The sequence below is a fragment of the Apium graveolens genome, chromosome 9, assembly GCF_009905375.1.
Source record: "Apium graveolens cultivar Ventura chromosome 9, ASM990537v1, whole genome shotgun sequence".
Taxonomy (NCBI): Eukaryota; Viridiplantae; Streptophyta; class Magnoliopsida; order Apiales; family Apiaceae; genus Apium; species Apium graveolens.
In genome coordinates this window covers 221,462,975-221,484,087 of record NC_133655.1, presented here as the reverse complement: position 1 = coordinate 221,484,087, position 21,113 = coordinate 221,462,975, and the positions used below count along the sequence as shown (strand labels likewise).

The 21,113-nt window shown below is 35.4% G+C and overlaps 3 protein-coding genes and 1 pseudogene across 3 annotated transcripts; 2 read left to right on the top strand and 2 right to left on the bottom strand.

Moving 5' to 3' along the window:
- The first annotated feature begins 97 nt into the window (after positions 1-97).
- Positions 98-4,606, top strand: LOC141685973 (uncharacterized). The gene is made up of 5 exons (XM_074491043.1): positions 98-1,250; positions 1,335-1,489; positions 1,586-1,808; positions 2,520-3,298; positions 3,341-4,606. The coding sequence occupies exons 1-5, from the start codon at positions 98-100 to the stop codon at positions 4,604-4,606; spliced, it is 3,576 nt and encodes a 1,191-aa protein (XP_074347144.1).
- A 212-nt stretch (positions 4,607-4,818) lies between these two features.
- LOC141683138 (uncharacterized) lies at positions 4,819-6,586 on the top strand (annotated as a pseudogene).
- A 3,328-nt stretch (positions 6,587-9,914) lies between these two features.
- LOC141683378 (uncharacterized) lies at positions 9,915-12,279 on the bottom strand. The gene has a single exon (XM_074488077.1). The coding sequence runs from the start codon at positions 12,198-12,200 to the stop codon at positions 10,053-10,055; it is 2,148 nt and encodes a 715-aa protein (XP_074344178.1). The 5' UTR covers positions 12,201-12,279; the 3' UTR covers positions 9,915-10,052.
- A 348-nt stretch (positions 12,280-12,627) lies between these two features.
- Positions 12,628-19,841, bottom strand: LOC141683380 (cathepsin B-like protease 3). The gene is made up of 10 exons (XM_074488078.1): positions 19,671-19,841; positions 16,361-16,414; positions 16,190-16,270; positions 15,534-15,690; positions 15,251-15,330; positions 15,037-15,162; positions 14,682-14,900; positions 13,161-13,274; positions 13,032-13,067; positions 12,628-12,938 (listed from the first exon to the last, which is right to left on the bottom strand). Exons 1-10 carry the CDS (start codon positions 19,746-19,748, stop codon positions 12,801-12,803), a joined length of 1,083 nt encoding a protein of 360 aa, XP_074344179.1. The 5' UTR covers positions 19,749-19,841; the 3' UTR covers positions 12,628-12,800.
- Between the last annotated feature and the right edge of the window lie 1,272 nt (positions 19,842-21,113).

Genomic DNA, 21,113 nt, shown 5'->3' with positions numbered 1-21,113 from the left:
TTGATAGTAATCATAGTAAAATTGATTGAATTCGATCATTTTACGATCATTTTCTTTTTCTATCAATCTCTCTCTGTGCGACATTTCATCAAACACTATGTCTACATTGACGGATAATTCTACAGATGCTACAAAAACTCCAGAATCTGATCTTGAAAGTTCATATCAGTCAGTTGCTTTGGATGGGAGTCATCCATTATATCTACATCCTTCAGATCATCCTGGTCAAGTTCTTGTTGTTACTAGTGTCTTGAATGGTGAAAACTTCAATGAATGGAAAAGATCGATGTCTCTTGCACTTTCAGCGAAGAATAAGCTTGGTTTTGTTACTAGAAAATGCAAGGTTCCTTCTGAATCATCTTCTTATTTTGCACATTGGCAGCGTTGCAATGATATGATAATTACTTGGCTTCTTAACTCTGTTGTTCCTGAGATTCGTTCTAGTCTTGTTTACATTGCTCTTGCTAGTGATGTTTGGGATGATATCAATATGCGTTTCTCTCAGAGTAATGGTCCACGCGTTTTTGAGTTGAAAAAGGCTTTAAGCTCTCTTGCACAAGAAAATCTTACTATTTCTGGATATTACACAAAATTTAAGATGCTTTGGGATGATCTGCTTCAAGCATCTAGTATTCCTAAGTGTGTATGTGTCTGTCTCTGTAAAGCTAAGAAGCAACAGGAACAATCTGAAGAGGTTATGAAAGTTACTCAATTTTTGATGGGATTAAATGAAGTTTACACTAATATTCGTGGTCAACTCCTTATGATGAATCATATCCCTCCACTAACAACTGTTTTGTCACTATTGCAACAAGAAGAACGCAAGAGAAATTATGTAACTCTGTCAAACACTACTGTTGAGTCAGCTGCTCTTATGAGTAAAGCTAGGTTTCCTAGATCTGATTTCAAGAAAACTGATGTTAAGAGGCCTGATGGAAGGAGGTTTAATTTGGAGTGCACTTATTGTCATGGAAAGAATCATACTAAGGATCGTTGTTTTCATTTGATTGGTTTTCCCCCAAGGAATAAGCAAAATGTTGCTCCTGCTAAGGCTAATCATCAGGAGAACAATTTTGTTGCTCAAATTGCTGCTTCATCCACAGTGCCAACCTCTACTGACAAAGTTGAAAGCTCTGCTGGTCCTGAAAACTCTGTTGTAAATTGTTTGTCTGATATTCAGTATCAACAGTTGTTGAATCTTCTAAATCAAAGCCAATTGTCTCAAACAAACTTTGAACCACCTCAATCAGGTACTATGTCTCATTTCTGTTCATATCTGACTTCTGTATGCCTTGTTAATTGACATGCCTCTAGAGATTGGATTCTTGATTCAGGGGCAACAGACCACATTACATGTTGTCATGATTTGCTCTCTGATCTTCTTGCTTGTGATATTGATATATGTTTGCCTAATGGAGAGTTTACAGAGGTTAAACTTAAAGGAACTATAGTGTTAACATCTGAACTTACTCTTTATGTTGTTCTTTTGGTACCTAGTTTCCAATTCAACTTGATTTCTGTCAGTAAACTGACTTTTTCTGTGTCTTGCACACTTCAATTTTTGTCTCATCTGTGTGTTATTCAGGACTGTACAATGAAGAAAACGTTGGGGATTGGTAAACTCCAAGGTTCACTGTTCAAGTTACTTCTACCAACTTCATCACAATTCACTTCTCTGTTTCCTCAAGTTTCAGCTCACTGTAATGCTGCTCATTTAGACACTTCAAAACTTTGGCATTCTAGATTAGGTCACATACATTTTCCTGTAATGGAGAAGATTAGTTCTATTGCTACTCAAGTTGAAACCTGTAGTTTTATTCCTTGTGATGTTTGTCATTTTTCTAAACAAATCAGGTCTCCTTTTCCAGCTAGTACTAGTCATTCTACTGAACCTTTTCATTTGTTATATTGTGATTTTTGGGGGCCTTACAAGTATAAGACATATTTTACTTGTAATTCTTTTCTTACTATAGTGGATGACTGTAGTAGATGTACCTGGACCTTCTTGATATCAAATAAATCTCAAGTATTCTCAATTTTTTCTAATTTTCTGATTCACGTTAAGAATCATTTCAAAGCCTCAGTTAAAATTGTGAGATTTGATAATGGCTCAGAATTATTTAATATAGATCTTACAAAATTGTTTCAGTCTTATGGAATTGATCATCAAAGTTCTTGTGTTGAGACTCCTAACAGAATGGGAGGGCTGAAAGAAAACACAGACATCTTCTTTCTGTTGCAAGAGCTCTCAAATTCAATTCAAAAGTTTCAATTCATCATTGGGGAGATTGTTTACTCACTGCCACTTATATCATAAACAGAACTCCATCTAAAATCTTAAACAACTTATTTCCTTATGAAATACTTTTTCATAAACCACCTCTCTATGATCATATGAGAGTATTTGGTTATCTTGCATATGCTTCTACCTTGTCTAAGAGAGCATATAAATTTGCTCCAAGAGCAACTAAATGTGTGTTCATTGGATATCCTCTACAAACTCATTAATATTGAAACAGGTCATAAGTTTGTGTCTACAGATGTTGCCTTTTATGAGAATATTTTTCCCTATACTACATCTGTTTCTATTACTTCAACCATGTTTCCTTCAGATTCTTCTTTTATTGATGATTTAGTATTGTCAAATATTCCATCTTCTGCACACACTGAGCTGGAACATCAGCATTCTCCTTCTATTTCACATGATTCACATCATTCTCATGATAATTCACCTTCTGCTAATTCTCATCTTGATAATTCTCATGATTCTGATAACACTGATCATATATCTTCTTCTGATAGTGGTTCTGCTACAGTATTACCTATACCTGAGCAAAGTTCTAGACCTATTAGAGTAAAACAGTTACCAGTTAAGTTCTCAGATTATACAGGTCTTCCAATAATTCTTAATAAGACTTGTGCCACAACTGTTACATATCCACTTCATATTGTTGATTTCGTGCAAGGTTTTACACCAACTTATCAGGCTTTTGTAGCAAATTCCACTGTCATTCCTGAACCCTTATTTTATTCTCAAGCTATAAAAGATTCTAACTGGTGTAAAGCAATGCAGTTAGAACTGAATGCTTTGGAAGCCAATAATACTTGGCAAATTACTTCTCTTCCTCCTGGCAAGAAGGCAGTGGGTTGTAAATGGATTTATAAAGTCAAGTATAAATCTGATGGTACTTTGGAAAGATATAAAGCCAGATTGGTGGCTCAAGGTTTTACACAGACTGCAGGAGTGGATTATTTTCAAACCTTTGCACCAGTAGCTAAAATGGCCACTGTCAGACTGGTACTATCCATTGCTGCTATTCAAAACTGGAATATTAATTAGTTGGACATTACCAATGCTTTTTTAAATGGAGACCTTCATGAAGAAGTGTACATGAGATTGCCTCCAGGTGTGCCTATTCCTGCTTCTTTTGTTGGCACTAATCCTGTCTACAAACTGATTAAATCTATCTATGGTCTAAGACAGTCCCCAAGAGAGTGGTTTGATAAGTTTTCTGATGTTGTTATCCAATTTGGTTTTACACAATCAAAGGGAGATACTTCTATGTTTTATCTACATTCAGTTACTTCAGTTACAGTATTGATGGTTTATATTGATGACATAATACTGACTAGTTTATGTGTCAAGCAAATTGGAAAGATAAAAGAGTTTCTTGCTTCTAAGTTCAAACTGAAAGATTTAGGACACTTGAACTATTTTCTTGGACTTGAAATAACAAGGTCTTCAGAAGGCATATATATACATCAAAGGAAGTATGCAATTAATTTGATGGAGAATACAGGTCTATTAGCTGCAAAACCAAGTGATATAACCATGGAAGCTCAACATAATCTCCAGTCTAATTATGGAACAGCTTTGCCTGATGCTATGCAATACAGAAGATTGGTTGGGCAGTTGATTTATTTGATAATTACCAGACCATACATTTCTTATCCAGTGCATATATTGAGTCAGTTTATAGCTACACCAACAGATGTTCATTGGAAGGCTGCACTGAAATTAGTAAGGTACATAAAGGGTAATCCAGACCAAGGTCTGTTTTTATCAGCTAAAAGTCCATTAAAATTGAAAGCTTTTTGTGATGTTGATTGGGCTACATGTCCTATGACTAGAAGATCATTGTCTGGATACTGTGTCACGTTAGGAGATTCACTTATTTCATGGAAATGCAAAAAGCAGAATGCAGTAGCAAGATCTTCTGCAGAGGCAGAATACAGAGCTTTGACAACTACACTATGTGAAATCACTTGGTTATACAATCTACTCAAAGAAATACATTTCAAGATTCCTACACCAGTTCCTATGTATTGTGATAATACATCTGCAATTCACATAGCTGAAAATCCAGTTCTGTATGAGAGGACAAAGCATATCGAGCTGGACTGCCATTTCATCAGAGATAAAGTCAAGGAAGGGTTGGTGCAACCTGTGTACTTGTCTACCAAACAGCAACCAGTTGATCTACTTACTAAACCTCTGACAGCTGCAAGACTAACGTATTTATTGAGCAAATTGGGAGTTCGAAACATGTTCAGACCTGCCAATTTGAAGGAGGGTATTAGACTGCATAAGATAGATAGTGGTTAAGTTAGAAATTAGTTAAGGGTAGATTAGACATTTAATCTAGTTGAGAGTTAGTTACTTCCCGCCTAAAAATTTGTTCTTGTAAATTACAAAAGGCCTTGTCCATCAAACCCTCCTCAGCCTCTGTTACTAACCCTAAATATATTCTCTCTTTCTGTTAAATTTACATCCAAGTCTCACAAACCGATTTAGCCATGACATCTAACCAACCAATGATGGGTTTGACTGAAAACAACTCTGCCACATACTTGTCTTCCGGCAATCCATGCCTTGATTTCTTCTTCCATGTTGTCCCTGATACCCCGTCTGATAAACTAATCCAACGTCTCGAAACCTCGTGGTCTCATGATCCACTTACCACTCTTAAACTCATCTGCAATCTCCGCGGCGTTAGAGGCACTGGCAAGTCTGATAAAGAAGGATTTTACACTGCTGCATTATGGCTACACAAACATCATCCTAAAACCCTAGCATGCAATGCACATGTTTATGCCTCGTTCGGCTACTTCAAGGATTTGATGGAGATCTTGTTTCGGTTGCTCCAAGGCCCAGACGTAAGAGCTCTGGTTAAAGAACAACCGAAATCATATAAGTCATCGGAAGGTAGGGCCGTTAAAGGTGTGCGTAGGAATCTACGGTCAATTAATCTGGATTCGAGTAAGAAGGAGAAGAAACAGAAGGCTGTGATTCCGAAAGATGAAAGGACTGAAGCCAATAAGGCCAAAGTGATGGAAGAAAAACAAAGGGCTAGTGATTTGAGGAAAGAGAAAAGAGCTGAAAGATTTAAGAAAGCTATGGATATGTATAATAATGATGTGAATTATCAGTTCTTGCATGAAAGTGTTTCGACTCTTTTTGCTGATTTACTCAAGGCAGATATGGAGTGGTTAAATTTGAAACAACCTAAGAATATCAGTTTGGCTGGGAAGTGGTGTCCTACAATTGATTCTTCGTATGATAAGCATACATTGATATGTGCCAGTATTGCCAAGAAATTGTTTCCAAGGGAAACTCACCGAGAGTATGAAGGAATTGAGGAAGATCAGTATGTCATGGCAGTCAAAAACAGGTTGAGGAAACAAGTCCTTGTTCCACTTCACGAGGCGCTTAAGTTGCCTGAGGTTTATATGAGTGCAAATAAGTGGGACTCCCTTCCTTACAAAAGAGTTGCTTCTGTTGCTATGAAGACCTACACTGATATTTTTATGAATCATGATAAAGAAAGGTTTAGCAAGTATCTGGAGGATGTGAAAGAAGGGAAGTTGAAAATTGCATCTGGGGCATTGTTTCCACATGATATAATTAAGTCTTGTTTGGCCAGTTGTAGTGATGGACAAGAGATCATTGCGGAGCTTCAATGGCAAGGAATGGTGGATGATATGCTGAACAAAGGCAAAATTACGAATTCTCTTGCAATTTCTGATGTGTCAGGAAGTATGGAAGGATGGCCAGTTGAAGTTTCCGTTGCCAAGTGAAGAGCCTTGGAAAGGACAGCTGATTACTTTTAGCTGTGAGCCAGAGCTTCACGTGGTTAATGGTAGCAGTCTCCGGGAGAAGTGTGAATTTGTTAAGGATATGGAGTGGGATATAAATACGGATTTGCAAAAGGTCTTTGATAAAATATTAAATATTGCTGTTGATGCAAAGCTGAGTGAAGAGCAAATGGTAAAGAGGTTGTTTGTTTTCAGCGATATGGAATTTGACCAAGCATCTCTGCATCCGTGGGAGACTGATTACATGGTGATTCAGAGGAAATTTAGGGAAAAGGGTTATGAAAAAGTGCCTGACATTGTGTTTTGGAACCTTAGGGACTCTTCTGCAACACCTGTCAAAGCAACACAAAATGGGGTGGCTCTGCTTGGTGGATTCTCAAAGAATTTGCTAACTCTTTTCTTGGAAGAAGGGGAGGATATGAATCCAGAGTCTGTGATGAAGGTTGCAATTTCTGGCGAAGACTATCAGAAACTAGTTTTATACGATTGATTAAGGACAAGCATATTTATTAGGTTCTAGAATTATTTGATATATTCCTCAAATTTTCTTTTCTGAATCTTAGGATTTTCTATAAGTTGAAACATTTGATATTGTCTCAAATATAAACTCCTATATTATTTTTGCATATTGTGGCGATGACTGTTTGATTATGTTACATATGTAACTGTGTTTTAGCAATAGTTATCTACTTATCTGCACTGGAAACACATGTATAACTGGTGTCCTGCATTGCTTTATATTCTCTCCACTGAAATATTTTGGGTTTAGGGAAGTTGTAAGTTTTGTGACTTTTGTCCCATAACCCATGATTTTCAATTGCAATATCTTAAAGAAAAGTATGAGATTCTGAAAACTTAGTTTAGAGGATTCTGTAAGGCTGAAATAGACAATGTAAGGCTTAAAAACACCTAGCATTTGTTAAGTTTTCCTCGTGTTTCTACCGACCCAGATAGTTGTTAAGATGGTTAAAATCATTTGTGTGTTTTGCCTTGTGCTGGTGCTTCTTGATGTTTGTAAGCTAGTTTTCTTAATGGTACATATCTGCATTACTTCATGCTCCTTTGTCTCTCTCTGGTGTACAGCGGGTGGAGAAGTTAACAAATTGAACTCCCAGGGATGATTTTACAGAGCTCTCCAGTTAGAGGAACTGTTTCTTTACAAAATTTTACTTTGATTTTCTATGCAGGTCTGGACTTTACCTGCATTGTAAATGAAAGATTTAATACAAGGCTTTGTGGGATATCATTTTGAGGTCAGGTGCATTAACCTTTTATCATTTGCATAGAATAACTTTAAAAGTAAAAATGACTAAATGACCGGGACACAGAGATGCAGTCCATGGTTGGTCAGATAATTAGTTTAATGTGTAGAATTTAGATCTTGTAAAAATCTGTGAAATTTAGTTTCTTAATGCCTAAAGGCCCTCGACCTGCAAACGAACTACAGAGACACAGGCTTCATAGGCGCAGTAAACTGAAATGCGCATAGCAGTCCTTTGCAAGTCACAATATTGTATTATGGAGTTGGAAGTAGGAAATGGAGTCGCAAGTTGCCAAGATATTGACTTGTCATTAATGTCTTAATAATATAAACTCTCAAGAACCAAGCCTCGACTTCCCCTGACATGTTCATGAAACGTACATCATGCAAATTTTACAGATTTGAGAACCTGGTTCCCATGAATTTATGCAAATTACTCGTGAATTTCAGTACTTACCTAGTCCTCAGAACCTCAACCTCACACATAAATTTCATCTATTTTAATTTGTTGGTTCTGTGAGTGAAGGTTAGAGCAGAATGACATAAAAAGGTCTCTGTTACACATTATTTTAAAACATTCAACTTTTGTAACATTACCAAACAACACTTGTACAGACTGCAGTAAGAACTCCAGAAATTATTCTGAAACATATGGGATTTACTATTAATACAGAAATGATAAGGCATTCAGTTCATGTTTTGTTTTTGCTAAATGTACTCGGTTCATGTTTAGATTAGCCCTTGAAATCTTCACAAATGAAACTCTACATTATGATTGGTTGGAGTGAATGAAATAGGAAGGATTGAATAAAATCGGTATTATGGTAAATTTATCCTTCATCTTTTTTGTTCACTCTTCCCTGAAATCATTTTTTAAACTTGAGTTTGTTCACAAGTTTTCACTACATTCCTTCCTCATCCTCCACCTCAACCAAACAACACATTAGAGCTTGGATTCAAATTACTGCTCTCTGCTATATACCCCAGCTGAGCCTGAGCTAAATGAAGATCAAATACAATTCAATGACACCAGATCCGTCCTCCAAATAGCAGAATAAATTTACGTTAATCACACTCCACAGGGTAGCTTAACAACAGAAAATGCACTACCAAAGAATATATTTTTTAGTGCAGAAGGGAGAAAAGTTAACATCCGTAAATAACTAATTTTGCAGGGGACATGACCAACAGGGAGAGACTGGTTCAGGGGACAGATAAGGAGTGGTTGATGACAGTGAAATAAACGAACTCTCTGATGTGCATAATACTAATGAGAACATACACACTTGAAAAGAAGAAAACATCAAAAGCCCTTTAAAGGAATTATAATCTACAGGGTCAAAGTGATAGACCTCCAGTTAATTGCCTATGTGAGTTCAGATATCATAATACTGTATTCGGTATTCTTATGAGTCAAATATTGAGTAACATCAAGCATGTAGATTGTATGTAAGATAGATTACTTGTTCATACAAAATATCATGAGCTTCCATCCGATTACTCTGCAAAAGTGCTCATATGGAGCAGAAACATACAACAAGATGTGACCAGCTGAAGCATGTGATGCACATTTTAAAATGAAGCTATAGTGAAAATTGTTAATCATGATCAGGATTATTGTGCAATAATATCACATACAACCAGTCTTCTTTCTGAAAACAGTTATTATAGGCATCAAACTCATATGGTGAGAGATCAAGGTATATATATGACACTAGAATTAAATGTGCTGAATAACATAGATGTTACGAAATTATCAATCACAAAGATGTACCAAAACAGATTTGTCTCGACACCTGAATATTCTTGAGTATGTCAAATAGATTAATGAACCAAAACCTTTGACTTGAAGAAATTAGGGTTTTCTAATTAAGCCCTCACTTAATGACTTGAGTATGTCGTTCCTTGTTGAGCAATTGTTCTCTTCACTTCAAAAATGGCTTTGTGATAACTGATAAAGTTTGAAATGATCATAAACCGAGAACAAAGCCATCTCAAGATTGGCCTCTGCTTTTTATGAAAGTCTTCTTTTCCTTGGCTAGCTATTTTCACACTGTTGTTGGTGAGTCGTTCTCTTGGTCATGTGTTTTGGCCCCCCTGTAACAATTTTTCCAGTGTAGGAAGTTGTTAGATTGGCAGATGTTTTAAATAAGACGCCACTCATTAATTGAAAATAGCACATACAAGAACAACAGTCTGCAGTCTTGTGTGATGAAGAGGAGAAAAGCCCTCAGCAATCCTCTGGCTTTGCCTTGCTCAACTAGACTAAAACTCTGGCCAAGTATTAAGTGTAATTCTATAAACATATTGATAAAGGGATAATAATTTGTAATTCTGGTCTAAAGGGACTGTGAGTAATTTCAGTATGACTTATCAGACTCCTTAAAGTAACTCCTAAACCCATGAATATGTCAATATTAAACCACAACTCAAGACAAACCATAATCCATGTAGTTATGTTATGAGAACAAACTTTTGTATTCAAGCAAACAAAATTAATAATGATTTCATGGTTGTAGGATAGTCCCAATGGGAGAGAAATAAGATTAATCACGAACACCACATTCTTATAAAACTAATATTTTTTATTCAAGGAGTTTTACATCCGCAGGAACCTTTAAATAGGAATTGAGAAAACAACTTAAGCATCGCATAAAATATTAGAACACAATTAAGCATTAAAGGATTCTCGAAATCAATCGTATACAACTAAGTTTTGATACTCATCTCCGGCAATGACTGCCTCCAACACAAGCTCGGGATTTATTTCCCCTCCTCCACGCAAGAAGAGTGTCAGCAAATTCTTTGAATATCCACTAAGCATGGCCACTCCATTTTCTGTGGCTTTTACAGGTGTTGCTGACGAATTTCTGAGGTTCCAAAACACAATATTGGGCACTCTCTCATAACCATTTTTCTTGAATTTCTTCTGGATCACCATATAATCCGTCTCCCACGGATTATTTGATGCTTTATCAAATTCCATATCACTAAAAACAAACACTGTCTTTATCATTTGATCTTCCCTCAGCTTTGCATTAACAGCAACCTCCAATATCTTATCGAAAACCTTCTGAAAATTTGTGTTCATACCCCATGCCATCTTCCTGATAAATGTACTCTTTTCCGGGAGACTACTTCCTTTAATTAAGTGAAGCTGGGGATTTGCGCTAAAAGTGATAACATGTCCCTTCCAAGGCTCTTCGCTTAATTCAGAAACTAACAAACCAAGTGCAACTGAAACCTCCATTGGAGTTCCACTCATACTTCCTGAGACATCAGACACTGCAATACAATTTGTTAATTTCCCTTTCTTTAACATATTTTCCACCATCCCATTCCATTGGAGTTCTGCAACAGTCTTTTGCCCCTCGGTGCCACCCAAACAAGACTTAAGGATATCATGTGGAAGCAATGCTCCGGATGCAATCTTTGCTTTCCCTTCTTTAACTTTCTCAATATACTTGTTGAATCTTACTTTATCACGATCCATGAAAATATCAGTGTAATTTGTCATAGCAACAGATGCAACTCTGTTATAAGGAAGATACCTCCACTTTTTGGCACTCATATAAACCTCGGGTAACCTCAGAGCCCTGTGGAGTGGCACCAATACTTGTTTCCTCAACCTGTCTCTAACTCTACTCACGTACTGAGCATCCACAAGTCCTTCATACTCGGGGTAAAGTTCACGTGGAAAAACTTTCCTGGCAATGGTAGCACATATTAAGGTGTACTTATCATACGACGAATCAATTGTAGGACACCACTTTCCAGCTAAACTAATATCCGTTGCCTTACCAGAATTCAAGAGCTCCATGTCTGCCTTCAACAGATCTGCAAAAAAAGTTGCAATCTGATCATGCAAGAACCGATAATTCATATCAGTTCTATACAACTCCTGCACTTTCTTTGCTCTTGCCATCTGTTTCTTTCTTCTCAAAAACCTAGCATTTTCTTTCTCTCTCATCATTTTAGCCTCATTTCTTTTAATCCTTACTTCTCTAGGCAGCTGAGCCCTCCATCTCTTTCTTATCATTTCCTTCTCTTGCATATCATTCTTCTCTTTTGGAGGCATCCACAGATAATCTAGATCTAGCCATCTCAATGAACGTCTCCGTCCTCTTGCTGAATATAATTTGGTTTGCCATTCTCGTTTTAGTTGTGACCGGGCATCAGGACCTTGAATTATCCTAAACAAAATCTCTAGCAAATCCTTGAAGTAGCCAAAAGTAGCATAAATGTGGACATTAGAAGCTAGAGTCTGGGGGTGGTGCTTATGAAGCCATAGCGCAGCAGTGTAAAAGCCTTCTTTATCAGTTTTTCCTGTGCCTCTGACGCCTCGGAGATTACAGATGAGTTTCAGAGTAGTCAGAGGATCATGATTCCATGACGATTCCAAACGCTTGACTAGCTGAGACGGTGGAGTATTAGGGACTACATGGAAGAAGAAGTCGAGGCACGGGTTGCCCGATGACAAGTAAGTGGCAGAGTTGTTTGAAGTATACCCCATCAGTGAGTATAAGCCTTTGAATCTGGTGCTCAATAAACTGCTTTCTGGGAGTCCGGACGGAGTGCTCGTTCGACGTCTTATTGTCCTTCTGCGTGTGTTTCTGGCTCCCATTGCCCTATTTCTAGAGCTCACAGTAGTGGAGGACTGATTTCTTCTAGAAACCATAAGTCGATTTCTCGAGGCTGGAGGCTGGTTTTCAGAGCTTGCAGAGGTAGAGGATTCATTTTTCTTGGTAACTTTAGTAGGTTTTATCTGTTGGTTTTCGGGTTGGATGGAGCTAGAGGCAGGGACTTGAGGCAACTCTTTCAACAGGGCGTTTCTGAAATCCATGGCTGAGGCCTGGAAGATATTTAAATGTGAGTTATAGAGAGGCTGAGAGAGTGATCAGAATGACATGTTGAAAAGATGAAGATGGTATTGTTGTTATGTAGTAGGACTAAAATGCTTAATTTATTTACAAATTGTTTCTTGATGGCCAAGTTGTTTGTTATGTGGATTACTCCATACACAGCTGCAAGGAGTTAATTTAGGGCGGTTACGAGATATTTTACATTAATTACAATTCCTTTTTATTTCATATATAATCGTTACTTTCTAACTAGGAATTAGGGATCTTCTTATAGACAGCCTTTCTAGAATCTTCCATCAATTAAGAAAAAAATATTTTTTTAAATAATAAATCGAAGTTGAGTTGAATATAAATTTGTTTATAACATTATTCCTCCGTGCGCTTAGCATCTCTAACACACATACAAGATACAACCGAGTTTAATATCCGTATATAAATTGTACTATTACCCTTTAATCACTTTGTACAAGAATGTTGAGATTAATTAATACTTACAAATAAAATACCACACATTATAATTTTGTCATTAAGAAATCACATAACTAAGTTAGGAGAGCGCCTTCTTGTATCCAGAACTGATTTCATGCTGAGGCGTCAAGAAAAGCATCATCAACATTGGTCATCTCTTGCACCATGTTCTTCGATGAAGGTAATCCTGCAACGATGCTCTTTTCAATGCCACATTCGTTGGTTCCTCTACTAATTTTGAAGTATCCATCCTGACATTTAAAACATTTTGGTAATTTAATATCAATAATTTTATTCCATTAATTTGCAAGATTTTGTTCAATCTAAGTAACACAGGTACTTACATCACCCCAGCTTCTATTCCATTGATTTGCAAGAAGCTGCATAGAGGAGGAAGCAATTGCTCTTGCCATATCAATAATAGCTCTTTAATTCAAATGACGGAATATTTGTTTAAGAACACATTTACATACCCAATAGTCTTCTCCCTCATCTGTGGTTCCCCATCCAATTAGTTTGACGGCATGGCCACCCATTTCAGAACCTGTGATGTGCTTGTAAACTCCAGACTTGTAATAAGCAAAATCCTGTGTCCAACAAAAATGAAGATATAATAAGATTGCTAATAAGATTACATAGACTCTGCTTTCTCTTCTTTTTTTTCTCTGGAAACCATTTTAAAGAAATAGTCTAAACTGAAGCACATAACGAGTTTATGTTTCTACTTCCATATCAAAACATGCTCACTTCCTGGCTAATCAATTATGCCGGCAAAAACAGTACACTGAGTTAACATGCAAAGGGAAGACCTAAAACAAAATCATAATTACTTTTTAAGATATCAATTATAGTAGCCCTATACTTGTCTCCTTGAATTATAAAAGACTAGTTACTATATCTAACTTTAACCTGTAAAAGCTTTTAGACACCAGCATAACTTTTTTTTGTATAACTAAGCCCGTACAATTTTATTTTTTTTCCTTCTATCCTACATTTCTACTCCTACTGGTCTAATAAAGAATCTATTTCTATTATGGACACTAACTACACATGAAATGTGTATACCCACATTATAATAAATGAAATTGTAAAACTACTACCTAGTTAAGCCAAAAGTACATTGCAATTTGCATCTATTTGAATGAAAAAATTTCATCTTTTTGAACGGAAAACCATGGTAGTTACAGTACATTAAATGCATCAGTCCGCATTCTTTACTTTCATTCCTTTCCACATTGCATCCTTCATGTCAGATACTGTTAACTATGCTTCACCTTTAAAGGACGCGTAGTAAACTTTTTTTAATTGCAACTGATTCCTATCAGTTCCAAATCATACAGAAGGGGAGGAAGAAAAAGAGCCAAGGGCATAGTAAACTTTCTTTACTCTTTCTATTTTATTACTTGTTCTATCAGTAACTTACATTAATGTCCTTCGGATTCTTGGACAGGAGTCGGTGTAAAGAAAGTTGATGGATGGCAACAGGTTGGACGAAAAAGATGCAAAACGAAGTGTAATGAAAGTCTAGGTAAGAATACCGATCATGAGTCTAAAAGTACTGTAACTTAAGTAATTATTGGTTGATATAGAGGCATGCAAACTGAAACTTATTCCAAGTTAAAAGAAAGGGTAATATAACAACTTAAGCTACATCAAGTGCAAAGAATTACCCAACCCCACTCACTACCCTCAAAAATTAAATGGATTGCTCATTACAATTAAAGATGATCCATACCAGCTCAATTTTAGATTAAAACTTTCTTCCTAAACCTGCTAAAAATATTTATCCATGAAAAACTAGATATTTCCCTCTCTCCTTTTAATAAATCTTACTAATTACTGTGTAAGTTCTTAGGATAGTATGTTTATCTATGATGCTTCAGGTGTTGAGCTCTTTGTTTCTTAATTTATTTTGGTGATTTTGTTCTGTAATATAGGAGTTTTTGAATTTCCATCTAAAGAATGGAATGAAGAGTACTAGCTATTAGATTTACCTCGTATACAGTAAAAGAGACTTCAACAGGTCCATTCTTATAAACTTCTGTCATGATATTGCTGGGATCATGATGGACCTTATAGGCACTAACACTGAAGTGTTTTGATTTCTTCCAGAGCACGTTTTTACCTACACATTGTCTCTTGCACTTTGGCGTGGGATATCCAGGCTCACAACCAGGGTGTGAGCAGCCAGTTTGATCAAAGTAGGGGTCACACTGCAAGGAGAAAAATCATTAAGCCTTCAGGAGTACACAATAGTTGCTACCAACTATACATTTAAAAGCAACAGCAGCAAAAACAGTAATATAAATGTGCAATTAATGTATATTATCATTATGAAACTCAATTTACCTCTTCCGTGACTACCCCAGAGCGCTTGAAGTACCGCCATGCAGCGATAGGATACCCGCCATTACAGCCAAACCCACACAAGAAGCCACAACATGATAAGAGGTCATTAACAGATAGAGAGATATTCTGCCACAAAAATTGATGTTATGCACATATATTGGTAAACTTGAGAAGATAACACACCAACCCTTGTGTTTATGAAGTGTGAACTTACCATGTCAAATTGGATGCAAAACCGGTCAGATAATGATTCCACAGCAGCAAAAGCCCAGCAAGAGCCACAGTGTCCCTGATAAATAATATACGTGTAACTAATTATTCTATGAAATAAAGTACAGGGCTAATAAAATGAAGTATACAAAGATATAGATGAGTTGTGTTACCTGATCTTTTGGTATACAACATTCCAGCCATAAGGAGGAACAAAATGCATTAGCTCCTGTTGGAAGATATACAGACACATTAAATTATCAATTATATATTAAATTGTGACTGACCAAGTATATTTCCAATGGTGCTACATTTTGGCCAAGCAGTCCTTGCATCAAATTGATTAGGTAACCTTAGTCTTTCTGAATGTATCTTAACAGGAATGCTTTGTAGATCACCAGGTGGTGTTGGTTTAACGCCGAGGAGATGCTTAAACTGAGATACCTGAGATCAAATGTAAATGGATGTAACAGAAGTTCGTGTAGTTATTAATTAAGTCGGAAAGGCCCCTCAAAGGAGGAAATGGCCAGTGGAGCTTTGGAACAAAGACAAGGGCGATGAGAAAAGTGGAATTGGTCGATGGATGGAAATGGGAATAGTGAATCTTTAAATACGCTTGAATTTCAGGACGACCGAAATTCAGTTTTTAATAATGTAAATGTGTACGGTAGAAGCTAAGCAGCACATATAGCAAGGATCCTATCGTGGTCATATTGTCCACAAGCTAAAAATGTGTCTCCAAAACTTAGAGGTATCAGCCATGTAAAATGGACAGCAGAATGAAGTGAAGTAACTGTCTATTTTATGTAACAAACAGCAAAGATGAGATTATCTATTTGTAAATTGTAATAATATAGAACATGCAGAAATAGACCATTTTAACCTATATTCATGAAAGCCTTTAAGACTTGGAAGAAAGTAGTATGCCAATTATAAAGCTTACAGTGTAGTTTGAGAATCGATTATTCATGGAAGCTTTCCATCCAGCTTTTGGATTGCGGTTGATTAATTCAACTACTGATTCCTGCTTGGCCATATGACAAACAAAATCCTACTATATAATATTCATTTTTCTATAACAATGTCATGTTAGTATGTTACACTGGCAAAGTACCTGAAGAATACTGGATTCCAAATTTGGCAATGGCGCTGACACTGATGCAACAAACTGCATATAATAATTTTGAAAATATGAAGTGAAAGATGGAAACAATGTTTTGTTTTGCTGCCATGGAACAAAATATATACTGCAAGAGAATGGTCTTTTATAAACACACTGAAATCTGAATGATGGTCGGTCATGAGATCGGTAAGGTGGTTAATGATTCATTTAAATCTATAGCTACTTAATAATCAGCAATTGTCTGTTAGCATCTTATAGTTAATCATACGTCAGTATCTCACAACACAAAACTCACAGACAATTCTGGAAGAGACAAATTACTTTTAGATGGCTGTTGAACTGCATATTTAGAAACTGATTTCCTCCACTGCATTTTATTGCGAGGAGCTCGAGTTCTGTTTTAATTTACTTCTAAAAGCCTATTGAGATTTCTAATTCTACTAAATTTTAGGCGTATTAAAATATACGACTAACTGAATTTACTGCATCGTTGTTCTAGTAAACATGGTCTGGGACTGGGTAGGCTAAACTACCAAAAATTCTAGCTCTAGTCTTGAAAAGTTAGAGTTTGTACCATTTAATTCCCAAAATAATCTTAATTCTATTTTATCAAAATTTCTTGCTGAAGTGTTTATGATGTAGGACAGTTTTGGGGTCATTTCAAGGTCATGATGGATCGCAAGAAGGTAATGTTAGAAAATGGAAATTTTAGGACACATGTAATATGTGTTCTTGATGTAATTTCCGGATAATAACAAGTGGAGGTTGTTTCTTGCTATAAGGACATCAACTTTCATATTCGGATCTAAGACATTTTCTTAGTGAAATCCATGTAGAAATAAGAGCAAGAATGCTTATTTGTATAAGAGTTGTTTCGGTTTTAGCTGAGAAACATATTGTGAAATTTATGCAATGTTCAGGGCCTGAGGCTAGAGGTTTAGGGCCTGATGATGTGCTGAAATAAGTTTCTGCAATGTTCAGGGCCTGAGGCTGGTGCTCAGGACCTGAACTGGAAAGCCAATTGCTAAAACTATATAAACATGTTTTGTATAAATAAGTATATTATATATTAATATTTGAGTGAGGATTATAATTTTTTAATAATAATAATAATTGGACTCTTATACAATATATAATAGATCAGATTACATACGTTACTTTTGTAGAGAAGAGCAAAAGGTGAAGCGTGTGAAAATCTGAGGAGTGAGATCGATTTGGGTAAAAATAGAGAGAAACCCTAGAACATCATCTCTCTGGCTCTCTCCCACATATACTTACATAAATTGATTGATTTTCTTGGTGAATTGAGATACTGGTCTTTGTTGAGCATTCTCGTGTCTGTGAACGGATCGCTCTGAGCTGTTTTATCATGTAAGTGATATTGCGGCAACCCATCACAGCGTAAATGGGGAAATAGTCTCTTTAAGAACAGTCAAGTTTTCTCAAGGGCTTGGCGACTCAGCTGATTCTCTAATTCAGATAAATCTTCATAGAACTAAGTGATTTTCTCTAATTTCTTGTCAATTCAGTCTCTAATTATATATTGTTTGTGCCTCCTTGTTTGTTTTGTTACTTGGTTGAATTTGTGTGCTCTTGTTAATTTGTGATATATAAATGTCACAATGTTGCGCGTGTAGTAATATTCCCAACAGGTAACACTAAAAGAACATGGTTGTCACCGAATAGGAGTAGATACGATCATGCTAGTGCATAATTGCATGATCATTCCCAAAAATGAAAAACATAACGATAGCTTTTAGGATACACAATGCTATGATGTAACATATGATATCAATCAATTGAATTAAAAACCCTAAGAGGTTTCTCTTATCTTTTCTTGTGAATTCAAGAACTCCTTATGAATTCAAGGTTTTTAGAGATTTCTCGTGTAATAGTTCGAGCCCTTATCAAGGAATATTGCTTTCTTTCCTTATGCTTCTGCTCTATGCCAAGTGGTATCAGAGCAAGGATTTTACCTCGTTCTACGATGACTAGGAGGCACAATCGAAAGTTCCAACGACGGTGATCAAGAGGCTGATAACACATGCTAACACACGGGAAATTGAAAAGTTGGGTCAGTCTATGACAAGATTAGAGTCGTTGTTTCAACATTTGCTCAACAATTGAAGCAACCAAAATCATAATCATCATCAAACACGAAGAGCGGAAAAAGTAACTGAAACTGATTATTTTAATGTTTGGGAGGTTGAAGAAGAACATATTGGATTTGAAAAACTGGAGCACAACCAACCTCGTAACGATTACAAGATTCGGCCTTATATTTCACTGTTCCATTAGAATAATAATATAAAATCTTGAAAAGGACCTTCCTCTAACACCCTGATATTTTGGAGTGACTGGTCCCTTAACATATCAAACATATCAGAGCTCTGGCAGGAGAACTCAGGTTCGACTTCCTGCCACCCCCAATATTTTTCACAATTTATCATGGATTAGAAAGACAGATTATTGCCCCAAAAATGGGCATTCGTAATCCACTATTCGACCCATAAATGGGGTCCATAATTGGATCTTCCTCTTACATCTTGAGATTTTAGAGTGACTTGGTTCCTTAACATGTTCCATGGAAGGGAGGTTAGGGATTGCGGATTTCATAGACTCGATTTCGAAGGTTGAGCAATTGAAATTGTCTATCGAAGCAAAAATCTTACTCAAACTCAAGTTCGAATATGAGTTGTAGTTGAATTCGAACCCATTTATCGAGTCGGGTTCAAATGTTTGATTCAAAATATAGTCTTGCCTTCAACTCGGATTTGGCTGGAGTTCAGTAACTTATTACTTTTGGTAATCTTTATGTGTTTATGACTTCGTGTTAACAAATTTATCTATTTAACTATTAATTTACTATTCTTTATGGTTAGATTTTAATGTTTTGTATTTTCTAAATTACTTAACTACAACTAAATTATTAAATATCAAAGTGAACCATGACCATCGATATGTAAATCTCAAACTAACCACTATCTTTTAAATTCAAATAAACTTTGACGAATGATCTTCTAACTCTGGCAAATTATGATCACCAAATTGTAATTTACACTTCTTATTTTTTTGAAAAAAACAAGTACGCCTTATAATAGTTCAACAGATATGGCACTAATTATAGCTATCAAAAAATATAAATAAGACCAAGACAAAAAGAGGATACTTGAAGTGAATTAATATAATTTTACACAAAAATGTAAGAATGTTAATTTGAAACTGTAGAATCAGTAAGTGTAAAAAAAATGAAAGAAATTACAATTGCAGAAGTATTAAGAAACAGGAGTTGAAAAGAAACCTGAAGATGAAAGGAAAAGAGAGGCAGGAGAAGGAAAATAGAAGGCAAGTAAAGGCCAGATGACACTGCCTTTGCCATCGATGGAAGTCAAAGTGAACACAACACAGATGTTATTTCTACCCACAGCCACCACCGGTACTAGCAGAATTTAATTGCGATCAAATTCAAATAATTCTATTTTGCTGGGCCCGTCCTTTTTCTAAATATCCGGTCCCCGTTTTATAATTTAAAAATATAATAAATTAGAGAGACTAATGATAGCTCCTGAAAAGTAGACCCGGCACGACACATGAAAACGGTAGGAAACGACACGAATAATTAGTGTTTGGATTCGAAAATTTGGTACACGAACACGAAAAAACAAGAATATAATTAGTATCGGTTTTGGGTTTCCAATATAGGTACACGACACGGAACGAAAATACACATAACAAATAAATAATTTAATTTTTAAAAATATATAATATACATATATATACTAAATACCAAATGTGAATTTTACCTATTCTAAATAACATATATATAATTATAATAACTAATATATAATTTATTATTTTTTTATTACGCGAGTGAGCACCATTTAATTATATATTGCATTTTTTAACGACTTAATATTTTTCGTATATAATCCATGTACTTTAGTGTACTAAAACGGGTAAACACGAATATATTAGTTTCGGGTTAATGTCACCAAATTGGTACACGAATGTAAATCTGGGTCGGGTTTGGATTTAAGATTTGGTACACGAAAATATGAAAGTACACGGAACGTTTGTACACGACAACGGAACGTTGCTAGGTTTGCCGAAAAGCATTACAAAAATGGTTTCTAATTCAATTCTTAAATATAATTAAAAAAAATTAGCCTCCTAACAATTTAAGACATCTCCCTTATGATAATATTTATAATTCTTTTTATTTAATATTTATTATTAAAAATATATCTGATTTGTGAATATATAATATAAAAGATGAGATATTGATCCGTAGAGTTTATAATAAAATATTAGTTAATTGGAAGAGGAGGCAATTACTTAATATTAAGGAATGATTGAGTGATATTAGCGATTTTATAATCCATCCGTACGTTTCAATTTAAGAGTTTAAAAGAAAACATGTTTTTGTCTGGTTGACTGGTTAACACCTTCCTAAAAAATATGCTAACATTTTCCAAAATAAAGTTTAATCAAATATAATGTTATTAATAAAATAAATCAAGTATCTAATATAACTAAAAATTTTATGAATTTTTATTCAACTTAATATCTAATTGCACTCAACTTCTTTCTTACCTCTTTTATAAAAAAAAATATTTGAATCGCAAAATTAATAATAAGTTTGAAAAAAATAAGATTAAATAATTTATATTAAAATTAATATCATAAATTTCAAAAACTTATTTATTTTATTTCATAATTTTCCTTTTATAACAAAAAGTAAATA